Source organism: Triticum dicoccoides, chromosome 7A (genome assembly GCF_002162155.2).
Source record: "Triticum dicoccoides isolate Atlit2015 ecotype Zavitan chromosome 7A, WEW_v2.0, whole genome shotgun sequence".
Lineage (NCBI taxonomy): Eukaryota > Viridiplantae > Streptophyta > Magnoliopsida > Poales > Poaceae > Triticum > Triticum dicoccoides.
This window is the reverse complement of record NC_041392.1, coordinates 715,694,468-715,707,222: the sequence shown is the minus strand read 5'-3', so window position 1 is coordinate 715,707,222 and position 12,755 is coordinate 715,694,468. Positions and strand designations below refer to the sequence as shown.

General features: G+C 51.4%; 1 protein-coding gene across 3 annotated transcripts; it reads right to left on the bottom strand.

Annotated features, from left to right (window-relative positions):
• Positions 1 to 10,551: 10,551 nt before the first annotated feature.
• LOC119331984 lies at positions 10,552 to 12,214 on the bottom strand. Of its 3 annotated transcripts, XR_005160747.1 has the most exons (3): positions 11,663 to 12,214; positions 11,462 to 11,562; positions 10,552 to 10,991 (listed from the first exon to the last, which is right to left on the bottom strand). XR_005160747.1 is itself a non-coding variant. In XM_037605165.1 (2 exons), exons 1-2 carry the CDS (start codon positions 12,045 to 12,047, stop codon positions 11,540 to 11,542), a joined length of 330 nt encoding a protein of 109 aa, XP_037461062.1. In that variant the 5' UTR covers positions 12,048 to 12,214; the 3' UTR covers positions 10,552 to 11,539. The 3 variants fall into 3 exon arrangements, 1 of the variants encoding a protein (XP_037461062.1); XR_005160746.1 differs by having other exon boundaries at positions 10,552 to 11,562; XM_037605165.1 differs by having other exon boundaries at positions 10,552 to 11,562; positions 11,741 to 12,214.
• Positions 12,215 to 12,755: the final 541 nt, after the last annotated feature.

The following is a 12,755-nucleotide window of genomic DNA, read 5'->3' as shown; positions in this document are numbered from 1 at the left end:
ACGATCCAGCGCGGGAACGTGGCAACGCGACTGCTCCTGGTTGGCAGTCGTCGAAACGCCCTCGGACCTCTTCTCCTACGCCGACTGGGAAGGCTCCCAAGCACCCACGCGCGACGCCGTCCAAGCCGCCCAAGGCTCTGCCTAAGATGAAGATAGTTGTTCCTACCATTTCTGGGTAATAATAATAATACTTGTTTTCCTTTGTCGACCGTGGACAGATCCTTGGTCGATTCATTGAGTCAACTGACTGACTTTCGAGATTTGCAGCGGTGCTACTTCTGAGGTCTCCACCAAGGACGACGACCAAGAGATGGAGGATGCTGTTACCTCCAACCCTGGTACGATTACTGACGTTCCGCTTTGAGCCGACTGAACATTTATTGCAATTCTGGTCGATTGAATGTTTTCCTTGTAGCTCCTCCTCATGTTATCGACCTCCCGGATGACGACGACAACGAACCGCTGAGAGTGAGGAGGAACAAGAGGGCGTCGGCTGACAAGACCCCACAATCCACTCCGGCGCCTGAGGCCGTAGCTCGAGACGATGGCGAACCCACTCGGGCTTCTGTGACTTTCGCCATTCCTCTGACGAGTGTGCGGCCCTCGACGTCGACTGCGGATCCGCCTTCGCTTTTTGCCGCGTACCCCGTCCCTGAGGACCAAGCGGCTGCTGCAAAAGAGGCTATACGCCAGGCGGGGATCATGATGGAGCAAGTGAAGGCGGCTCGGGAGGCCAGCCAAGCAGCTTACGACGCAAGTTCGGCTCTTCAGAGTAACATCCAGGTCAGTCGACTCAACACTTGGTCTGTTACGATATGCTGTTTGAAGAATCTCTTTTCCGAAGATCTTTGTATTTGTACACCCACTGGGTGTGTCTGTCAATTCTTGGACGAGTGGGGGCACGCTAAGTGCACCCACTGGGTGTAGTCCCCGAGACTACGGTGGACTGCTGGCAGTCAACTGTAGTCTTTATATTGTGTTGCCGTAACTACATTTCTTCACTCGGTCTGGTCAGGCCATGTCGAATGGAACTGTATCCGGTCGACTGCAGGCAGTTGACTCTCTTTTTCTTTTTTTTCTTTTTTTTACAGTGGGGGCACGCTGAGTGCACCCACTGGGTGTAGTCCCCGAGACTACTGTCGAATGTTTTTGATTCGGTTGTGGTCTTAGAAACGTCATCATTGTCTCTTAGTTACTCGGAAGCAACTTATCTTGGACGTCTGTCGACTGATTTTTCTTTTTACAGAAATCCTGCGAACTTGTAGCTCGCTATACTGAGTTGGAGAGGCAGCAGATTCAACTGAACCTTGATCTGGAGCTGACCAGAACAGAGCTGCAGAAGGTCAAAGACGGCGCCGCAGGTAAGACGACTTTGTCGACTGGTTAGTTTTTAGGCTTGAGTACCCTTCTGCTATTTCCGAATCAATCATCATTTCTTTGCAGAAAAACTGAGCGAAGCTCTGGCGAAGAAGGATCAGGACTTGGCTGCTGCCTGTAAGGAGGCTGATGACAAGACCGCTCTGGCCGCACAGAAGCTGGCTTCGGTCGGCCAATTAGAAGAAGAGAATACCAAGCTGAAGACCGCTCTGAATGAAGCCAACAGGGAGTGTACATGTTGGAAGAAGGAGAACCTCACCCTGAACAAGAAGATGGAAGGCATCGCTCGCAGGAGGGATGACCTGGAGAGCTACTTGAGGAGCCTCGCCAAGAAGTTGTACATCAAGCTTGAAGGTGCATATTCAGTTCCGACTGGTATTTTTTTGTGTCGACTCAGTCTATGAAAATTGACTTATCCTTGGATCGTGCATGCAGAGTTTTGCCAGAACTTTGAAGAGGAGACTGGGCGGATCGAAACAGGTTTGGATCCAATCAACTCTCCCGTGAAAGATGAAGCTGCCATGAATCTGCTCCGACTGGAATCCCGCATTGACGGCGTCGTGGATTACTTGACTCGACTGAAGGTTGCCATGTCGCGGATCGACCCGGCACTTTGGCCAGAGTCTACGCTCCAAAATGATCTCGAGTCTCTGATGACTCGACTTAACGGAATCCCTGACCGAGTGCAGGAGTGGAAGAAGTCTTCTGCTCGGTGTGGCGTTGATGTGGCTCTGTCTCTGGTCCGCGTCCATTGCAAGGAGGCGCGAGAAGAGAAGCTGGCCGCCATCCAAGTTGCCAATACCAGAAGGCACAACTTTCAAGACTTCATGGAGACTTTTATTGCTGCTACCACTCGTATTGCAAATGGGATCGACTTGGACGAGTTCGTCGCCCCTTCCAGTCCTCCACCTGAGGAATGAAAAACTTTTACGCTTCACTTTAAATTTGCCTCGGAATGCCGAGTGGGTTTTGTAACCGTTAAACTCCGTCGAGCTGAGGGCTCGAGTACTTTGGTCTGAGGTCTGGAACCTTTAGGTCTTATCTGAACTTGATTTATCATTGAATATCTTCATGGATGATCCGTTGAGTGGAACTCGATCTCCACTCAAAATAACTTTTGTATTTGTGGTGCAGCTCCGAAGGAGAAGGTAGCAGTCGACTTGCACCTCGTCGTCTTTGCGGATTGGGTTGTGTCCTGTACTTAGGCAAGCGCTGGGCTGCAGCTAAGCCCCCGAGTGGGAGGTTTGCTCTCACTCGGTAGGATTTTTTAAACACTTAGGCGAGCGCTGGGCTGCAGCTAAGCCCCCGAGTGGGAGGTTTGCTCTCCACTCGGCAGGATTTTTAAACACTTAGGCGAGCGCTGGGCTGCAGCTAAGCCCCCGAGTGGGAGGTTTGCTCTCCACTCGGTAGGATTTTTAAACACTTAGGCGAGGCTGGGCTGCAGCTAAGCCCCCGAGTGGGAGGTTTGCTCTCCACTCGGTAGGATTTTTAAATACTTAGGCGAGCACTGGGCTGCAGCTTAGCCCCCGAGTGGGAGGTTTGCTCTCCACTCGGCATGATTTTTTCGAACTTAGGCGAGTGTCTGACTGCAGCTAAGTCTCTTAGTGGGAGAACTTAGGCGAGTACTGGACTGCAGCTAAGCCCCCGAGTGGGAGGATTGCTCTCCACTCGGTAGGATTTTTTTTCAAACTTAGGCGAGTGCTGACTGCAGCTAAGTCTCTTAGTGGGAGAACTTAGGCGAGTACTCGACTGCAGCTAAGCCCCCAAGTGGGAGGATTGCTCTCCACTCGGTAGGATTTTTTCAAACTTAGGCGAGTGCTGAATGCAGCTAAGTCTCTTAGTGGGAGAACTTAGACGAGTACTGGACTGAAGTTAAGCCCCCGAGTGGGAGGATTGCTCTCCACTCGGTAGGATTTTTTCAAACTTAGGCGAGTGCTGACTGCAGCTAAGTCTCTTAGTGAGAGAACTTAGGCGAGTACTGGACTGCAGCTAAGGCCCCGAGTGGGAGGATTGCTCTCCACTCGGTAGGATTTTTTCAAACTTAGGCGAGTGCTGACTGCATCTAAATCTCTTAGTGGGAGAACTTAGGCGAGTACTGGGCTGCAGCTAAGCCCCCGAGTGAGAGGTTTGCTCTCCACTCGGTAGGAGTTTTTAAACACTTAGGCGAGCGCTGGGCTGCAGCTAAGCCCCCGAGTGGGAGGATTGCTCTCCACTCGGTAGGATTTTTTCAAACTTAGGCGAGTGCTGACTGCAGCTAAGTCTCTTAGTGAGAGAACTTAGGCGAGTACTGGACTGCAGCTAAGCCCCCGAGTGGGAGGGTTGCTCTCCACTCGGTAGGAGTTTTTCAAACTTAGGCGAAACGGATTCGCGGCTAAGTCACCCACTGGGGGCTTTCGTAAGCAAACAAAAGTGACAGCAATTATTGGAACACTCTTGTCTTCGATAAAAATGAACTGCAGAATTTTTTTTATTACATCTCGTCCAAGGGAGAACTCAAGTGTAAAAGGGGCGGAGTAGTTCCGCATTCCAAGCTCGTGGCTCATCGATCTGGCGATCAACATTGTAGAGGTGATACGCTCCATTGTGGAGGACTCTGGTGACGATGAAGGGGCCTTCCCAAGTAGGAGCAAGCTTGTGTGGTTTCTGTTGATCCACTCGGAGGACCAAGTCTCCTTCTTGGGAGGCTCGACTCTTCACGTTCCGGGCGTGGAATCGACGCAAGTCTTGCTGATAAATGGTCGATATGATCATGGCCATCTCCCTCTCTTCTTCTAGGAGGTCGACTGCGTCTTGCCGGGCTTGTTCTGCTTCATCTTCAGTGTAGAGTTCGACTCGGGGTGCGTTGTGAAGAAGATCACTCGGCAGAACTGCTTCGGCTCCATAAACCAGAAAGAATGGAGTTCTTCCAGTCGACCGGTTAGGGGTGGTCCTCAATCCCCACAGAACTGACGGAAGCTCGTCGACCCAAGCGCCTGTTGCGTGCTTGAGATCACGCATCAGTCGAGGCTTTAGTCCTTTGAGAATCAGACCATTTGCTCTCTCGACTTGTCCATTCGACTGGGGATGGGCGACCGATGCGAGTCGACTCGTGTGCCTTGAGAGGCGCAAAAAGCTCTGAACTGGTCCAAATCGAAGTTTGACCCATTGTCCGTGATGATGCTATGCGGGACTCCATATCTGAATGTTAGTCCTCTGACGAAACTGATAGCAGTGCAAGCATCAAGATTCTTGATGGGCTTAGCTTCAATCCATTTGGTAAATTTATCGACTGCCACAAGTACATGAGTGAGACCGCTCCTGCCCGTTCTTAGTGGACCAACCATGTCTAGTCCCCAGACGGCAAAGGGCCAGACGAGTGGGATGGTCTTCAGGGCTGATGCAGGCTTGTGTGACATGTTGGAGTAGAACTGGCACCCTCCACACTTGTCGACTATCTCCTTTGCCATCTCATTTGCTCTTGGCCAGTAAAATCCCGCTCGGTATGCTTTAGCCACAATGGTCCGAGAGGACGCATGGTGACCACAGGTCCCCGAGTGGATATCATCAAGGATTATCTGACCCTCTTCTGGTGTTATGCACTTCTGCCCGATTCCAGTCGCGCTTTCTCTATACAACTGTCCCTTTATGACTGTGAAGGCCTTGGATCGTCGGACGATCTGTCGAGCCTCTTCCTCGTCCTCTGGGAGTTCTTTCCTTAGGATATACGCGATGTACGGTATCGTCCAGTCAGGAGTGATTGCCAAGACTTCCATGATTAGGTCGACCACAACAGAAACTTCGACTTCAGTCGGATCTGTGGCACTTTTCGGCTGCGGGGCTTCCTCTATAAAAGGATCTTCTTGGACTGACGGTGAGTGAATGTGTTCCAGGAACACGTTGCTGGGAATGGCTTCTCTCTTGGAGCCTATCTTTGCCAAATCGTCAGCTGCCTGATTTTTCAGTCGGGGAATGTGATGAAGCTCTAACCCCTCGAATTTCCTTTCTAGCTTTCTCACTGCATTGCAATAGCCAGTCATAGCCGGACTTCTGACGTCCCACTCCTTCATCACCTGATTAACCACCAAATCTGAGTCACCATAGACCATGAGGCGACGGACGCCGAGTGAAATGGCCATGCGCAACCCATATAAAAGTGCTTCATATTCTGCTTTATTATTGGAGGAATCGAAGTGAATCTGGAGAACGTATCTGAGCTTATCTCCTCGGTGGGAAACTAATACTACCCCAGCACCGGAATCATTCAGCATCTTAGATCCATCGAAGAACATGGTCCAGTGCTCCGAGTGAACTTGAGTCGGAAGTTGCTGTTCAATCCACTCGGCGATGAAATCTGCGATTGCTTGGGACTTGATAGCCTTCTTTGCTTCGAACTTGATATCTAAGGGAAGGAGTTCAATCGCCCACTTGGCCACTCGACCAGTTGCATCTCTGTTATGCAGAATCTCTGACAGCGGGGCGTCGCTGACGACTGTAATGGAGTGGTCAGAGAAGTAATGTGCAACCTTCTTCATGGTCATATAAATCCCATATACAACCTTCTGGTAGTGAGGGTATCTTTGTTTTGAAGGGGTCAAAATATCAGACACATAATAGACTGGGCGCTGAACTCTGAAGGCCTTTCCTTCTTCTTCCCGCTCGACCGTAAGTACTGTGCTGACAACTTATCCTGTGGCTGCAATGTAAAGCAGCAGAGGCTCTTTGCTGATTGGGGCAGCAAGCACCGACTGGGTGGAGAGCAGAGCTTTGAGCTCTGTAAATGCTGCATCAGCTTCTGGAGTCCACTCGAACTTGTCAGACTTCTTCATCAGTCGGTAAAGAGGCAACGCCTTTTCACCGAGACGAGAAATGAATCGACTTAGGGCGGCCAAGCAGCCTGTAAGCTTTTGGACATCGTGCACGCGTACGGGACGCTTCATTCGGAGTATGGTGCCAACTTTTTCAGGATTGGCATCGATCCCCCGTTCAGAAACGAGAAAACCGAGTAACTTTCCACCTGGAACTCCGAATGTGCACTTTGATGGATTGAGCTTGATATCATACCTCCTGAGGTTGGCAAAGGTTTCAGCAAGGTCAGTCTGCAGGTCGGAACCTTTCCGTGACTTGACCATAATATCATCCATGTATGCCTCCACATTCCGACTGATTTGAGTGAGTAAACACTTCTGAATCAGTCTCATGAACGTGGCTCCGGCGTTCTTGAGGCCCAACGGCATGGTGACGTAACAGAAGCATCCGAATGGAGTGATGAAAGCTGTTTTGATCTCGTCGGGTCCATACAGACGGATCTAGTGGTACCCGGAATAGGCATCTAGAAAAGACAATCTCTCGCACCCCGCAGTCGAGTCGACTATTTGGTCGATGCGAGGGAGAGGAAAATGATCTTTCGGGTAGGCCCGATTGATATGTTTGAAATCAATGCACATGCGAAGTGACTTGTCCTTCTTGGGGACCATGACGACACTGGCGAGCCACTCGGAGTGGTAAATCTCTCGGATGAACTCCGCTGCTAAGAGCCGAGCCACCTCCTCGCCAATGGCTTGCTTCTTCTGGACGGCGGACCGTCAAAGATGTTCCTTCACAGGCTTGAATTTTGGGTCGACTCATAGACGGTGCTCAGCCAGCCCTCTGGGAACTCCAGGCATGTCAGAGGGTTTCCATGCGAAGATGTTCCAGTTCTCACGGAGGAGCTGGACGAGCGCTTCTTCCTATTTGGAGTCGAGCGTCATTGAGATGTGAGTCGGGGCAGCATCGGGGTCGGTCGGGTGAATGTGGGCTGGCTTTGTTTCGCCGAACGACTGAAAAGCTGATTCTGAAGCAGGCTTCTTGGCCCGTAGCAATTCACTTGGATCGGCAGTCTTTTGGTACTCTTGCAGCTCGACCGCTGCCATCTGAGCATCAGCGATCTTTGAGCCTTTCTAAAAACACTCTTCTGCTTTTTTTCGGTTGCCCGTAACAGTGATCACACCTTTGGGGCCAGGCATCTTCAGTTTGAGATATACGTAACATGGTCGAGCCATGAAGCGTGCGTAAGCTGGCCTGCCCAAAATGGCATGATAAGCACTTTGGAAGTCCACAACCTCGAATGTCAACTTTTCCTTGCCGTAATTCTTTGAATCACCGAAAACCACATCAAGAGCAATCTGGCCGAATGATTCGGCTTTCTTCCCTGGAATGACTCCGTGGAAGCTCATGTTGCTGGTACTGAGTCTGGGCATCGGAATGCCCATCGCTTTCAATGTTTCAGCGTACAGTATGTTCAGTCCACTGCCATCATCCATCAGGACTTTGGTCAGTCGAGTGCCTTCGACAACTGGGTCGACCACCAAAGCTTGCCTCCCGGGGGTGGCAATGTGCGTCGGGTGATCAGACTGGTCGAATGTGATGGCAGTCTGAGACCACTTCAGGTAACTGGGTGTTGCTGGAGCAACCATGTTCACCTCGCGGTTAATGACTTTCAGTCGACTTTTGCTTTCGACATCAGCAAAAATCATCAGGGTGGAATTGACTTGGAGGTATCCATCATCACTACCTTTCTTGTCCTCAACTCTGTCCGACTCTTTTTCCTTATCTTTGGGCTGCTTGCCCTGAAACTGCTGGATCAGGAGCCGGCACTGTCGAGTGGTATGCTTTGGGTAAATAAAATTACCCTCTTCATCTTTCTTGGTGTGGATGTGACATGGCAGATCCAAAACATCATTTCCATCTTGATCCTTAACTTTCTTGAGTTTCCAGGGCCCCTTGGGTTTTCCCTGGAATTTTCCCTGGGCTACGGCCAGGGCCTCTTCAGGGGCGGCTGGCTCGGCCTTCCGTTTTTGCTTCCGACTGGAGTTCCCTCCGATTTCTTGAGCGACTGCCTTGTGCTTGCCACTCCGGAGTCGGTCTTCGTCTTCACCATTAGCGTATTTGGTGGCAATCTCCATCATCCGATTCAGAGACATCTCTCCAGTTCGGCCGAACTTCAGATTCAATTCTCTGTATTTAACGCCTTCCTTGAAGGTGCAAACTGCTTGATGATCTGGCACATTCTCAACCGTGTGATGCAGAGTGATCCACCTCTGGATGTAATCCCTCAGAGTTTCATTCAGCTTCTGCACACAAGACCGCAATTCCGTAAGGCCTGCGGGTCGCTTGCATGTTCCCTCGAAGGTTGTGACAAACACTCGGGAGAGGTCCTCCCAAGTGTAGATGCTGCTGGGTGCCAACTGATTTGGCCACGCTCTGGTTGAGCCCTCTAACATGAGAGGCAAATGCTTCATGGCCACCTCATCATTGCCACCGCCAATCTGTATAGCCACTCGGTAATCTTCGAGCCAAGTGTCAGGCTTAGATTCACTGGTGAACTTGCTGACTCCAATCGCCAGCCTGAAGTTGGGAGGAATCACTTCGGCTCTGATGGCTCGACTGAAACACTCTGGCCCCGAAACGTGCACTCTGCTGCTGGCAGGCGCATCTCTGTTGTGGCCTTCTCGATGAGCTCTGTTCCTGTCAACCAAACCTTGAACGAGGATGGATCTCGCATCAAAGCCTGGGTCCCTGGGGTCGACTGACATCCTCCGCCCAACACTATGAGGGTGCCTGTCATCTCGCTGTCGAGGCGCATATGACCCACTCCTCGGGGGAGGGGTTGGCACTCAACGTCGATCATCACGATCGGATCGGTGGTCGTACTGCTCATTCCTCCTGTACTGATCATGCCGGTCACCACGTCCCTCACGCCTCGGGGGCGATCTCGGGCTATGAGCCGACTGGACTATATCTGTTGCAACGGATCGACTGTGGATCCTATTTCGCGACTGAGAAACGGCGGAATTCTGGTTCCCCGCCGCCCGGAGCAACGCTTTGATCTGTAACAAGCCCCTGCCGGCCTCTGACTGGGAGGGCTGAATCGATTCTGTTATACGGGCTGCGGCGGCCAAATTCTAAACTGGGGTTCGATATACCTGTGTCGACGGGAAGAGTTGACGCCGACTGGACTTGGGAGCTTGCTGACGTCGGCTGGACTCGGGAGCTCGCTGACGCGCTTGCTCGTCGAGTATTCGCTGGAGATTCTCCAGTCGAGTGCGCTCGGCCAGGTTAGCCAAGCGCGCGTGCTCCAAGGCCCGGGCCTCGGGGGTTTCTCCGACAATAGGAGTGTGGAGTGCGTTCATGTTCCGGCGGCGAAGCTCCTCTCGCTGTAATGACGTGAGAGGTTCGGGGAGATACTCATCGTGGGGATGCGACGGGTTGCCCCCACCCGCGCCTCCATCAGCGCGAGGGAAACCGGGAGGACTGTGCGTTCCATCGACCGCCAGAACCTCAGCCGCTGGGTCGTTGCTGTCGCACTCGGATGCGGTCTCCGCAGAGCCAGTCGACGGGTCGAACAGGCCGCAGAGGGATTCGTCGGGCTCGATTGCCGCGACTTGTGGGGCTGCCGACTGGCGGGCCACGACATGCCTCACCCACCGCTGAAGTCTCGACCGACCGGAGCGTTTGCGCTGGTGAGAGACAGGGTGGGGAGACGACACGGGGGCCGACTGATACTGGGTCGACGGCTGCCGCAGGAGGACGCCACGAATGCACGCGTGGAAGTGCGTCGCACCGCGGACGGGGAGCGCGTCGATGTCGAGTGGTGCCTCCTGAAGCCAGGCAGAGTCGTCGGCGATGAACGTGAGCGCGCCGAGACGGATCTCGCGGCCCTGCACCAAAACTCCGCAAGAAACCATGATCATAGGGATCGAAAAAGATCGCAATTTCTCCAACTAAGCGCTAAGATTCCTGCCCCAAGGTGGGCGCCAACTGTCGTGGTTCTAACTCTGACAGTGATGTAGGGGGTGTGTATGGAGAGGCTAGATCTCAGCTATGAAGAAGTTGTAAGCACGCGAGGTTTACGAGTTCAGGCCCTTCTCGAAGGAAGTAATAGCCCTACGTTTCGGAGCCCAGAGGCGGTCGATTGGATTATGCGTGTATGGATCACAGGGGTGCGAACCCTCCATACTGAGAAGGGGGGTGGCTTATATAGAGTTCGCCGGCCCCCTCCTGCCCTCAGTAATGCAGGGTTTAAGGTACATTTAAGGTTGGGCGTTACTGGTAACGCCCCTAATAAAGTGCTATAATGACCATAAAGACTACTTAATAACCGACCGTTTGCCTGCGGAGTGACTTTAGGTCTCCTGGCAGTCGAGTGGTTGGCTTCATGGTCGAGTGATAGCTTCTTGGTCAAGTGTCTTGAACCCGTCGAGTGGGATGCCTTCAAGTCGATTAAAAGGTGACTTTTTCTAGGGACGTCCTAGGATAGGGCCTTTTGGACAGGTCCGTGCCCCTACCACTTTTGCCTCCTACAAAAAGTTCTCTCGCAAAGGCCCCCGTCACAAAATCTCAAAAATAGAAATATTGAGGAAAAACTAATATATTTGAGAAAATAAAATAGGCACTACAAATACTTCATAAATTTTTACAACACATATTCTCGCCCGCAAGAGAATTTTACATTTAGCAATATTCATACCTGAAATTGGAAAATGATACTGTAGTAGTTTACCGGAAAATTGGCAATGTAGTATCTGATGGTCGAATCAATTATGAAGAAGCTAGGAAATGATCAGGTTACACTGACGAAAATGTTCAAGCCTGGAGAGCTGGAGAGTACAATCATCAGCATGCGAATTACACCGATAAAACAATAAGCTTCAGATAACAGTACATTTGGGTTCTAAACGATATGTTGATCGATCACAAAGCTAATAAATTATCAGGGTACACCGGTCAAAATGTGCAGGCGTGGTGAATTGGAGAGTATGTACTAATAAATTGCTAATATAAGCAGTGCTTCTACTAATATAATTATGAAGTGCACATGCTACCAAAATGTAAGTACACTGGAGAGATCATAAGTTTCAGACACGAGTCATTTTGTCTCGAAAAGTATCTACTCGATCGATAAAAAATCTAACAAATAATATAATGGCGTACTCACAATAATATTTGAGTCAAAGAAAACAAGATAAGCTTCAGATAACAGCATTCTGAAGTGGTGACGCGAACGCTGATCAAGAAATGAAATGGAAAATGAACAACAGAAAGCGCAAGGCAGTACCTGCTTGCTCACCTTCCCAGCTGACGAATGATTTGCCGGCGATGGGTGGAATGTGCAGCGCACCCGCATGGCGAAGTCGAGCTGGATGCCTCACTTGTGGCCTTCCTGGCCTCCTGCGGCAATCCAATCGGCACATCAGATTCAGAGGCAACGGACAAAGGAAATAAGATGCAGAAGGCCAGGAATCAAGAATTGCAAGATGCAGTGGACTACCTGAATCTTCAATTGCAAGATGGAGAAGAACAGGAGTGGCGAATCATTGTGCCTGCTTGCCCTTTTCTACACTCCTACCTGACTCCTCCCCGACCACGATGGGACGCGGGCGGGCTACGTAGTCCGTGAGGTCCTTGCTCTGGTCGTCGACAGCGACGTCCTCCTCCTCGGCGATGCAGAGGCTTTCGCTGTCAATGCTACTAACCCACTCGCTGACGCAGTCGCTCAGGGAGTTGTGGCGACCCACTGGTTTGGGACCTTGGTCGGTGGCGGCGAATCGTCTGCCATCTCCTTCTTTTTCTTGCGGCCGGCCCTCGTCGTGCGTGTCCGACGTGTACCCGCCGTCGGGGGATAGAGCCGCCGCCGCGCCATGCGCCTTTGCCATCCCCTCGATAGACAGGCTGGGTGCCTCTTCCGTTCCATTAGGGGCTATGGAGGAAGTGTAGAGGGGAGGGGGTTAGACCGTACCGGCGGAGAAGCAGTCCCGCAGCATCATGTCGCGGATCGACAGCGCATCGAGGGAGTAACGCCGCCGCATCGAGAGGAGGAAGGACGGCGACGCGGAGGAACAAAGGGGAACTGTTCGGTCGGGGGCTGGGCAACGTGGGCTGTTAGCGTGGGAGTGGGAATAAGTGGGCCGGCCCAATTATGTACAGGAAGAGGAGGTTGCTCCGCGGAGCAGCGGCCCGCGAGACGGCGCGCGACGCGGGCGGGCGAGGAATGACGCCCGAATTTGATCTCGATGGTAGGTTCGAGGATCCGACGACAGAGACAGTTAGATCGCTGTGGAGGCTTATAGCTAGGCTCGTTATACTGTTTCTCAATATATATATATGTTTTTTTTGAAGTTATATATATATATATATATGTTGATTGTACTGTGACGCTTTCCTTCTCTGTTTTCAATCAACTTTTAAGCGTGTACTGCCATCTTAATTAACTTGCAGGTTTGAATTCATATGTGGCAATCAACACTCCAACTGTTCTCCGACCAGTTTGATCATTTATTATTGTGTAATGTACAGCTACATCCTCCATGGTATCAATAAGTTTTCTTAGCATCTAAGGATACATGTTTTGACCACTGTTTGAC

Bases quoted from the DNA above. Each gene is read 5' to 3' on its own strand.
- LOC119331984 (XM_037605165.1), bottom strand. From the start codon at position 12,047: ATGGCAAAGGCGCATGGCGCGGCGGCGGCTCTATCCCCCGACGGCGGG. The intron at 11,563-11,740 runs GTAGGAGTGTAG...GGATTGCCGCAG, and splicing joins CGTGGTCGGGGAGGAGTCAG to GAGGCCAGGAAGGCCACAAG.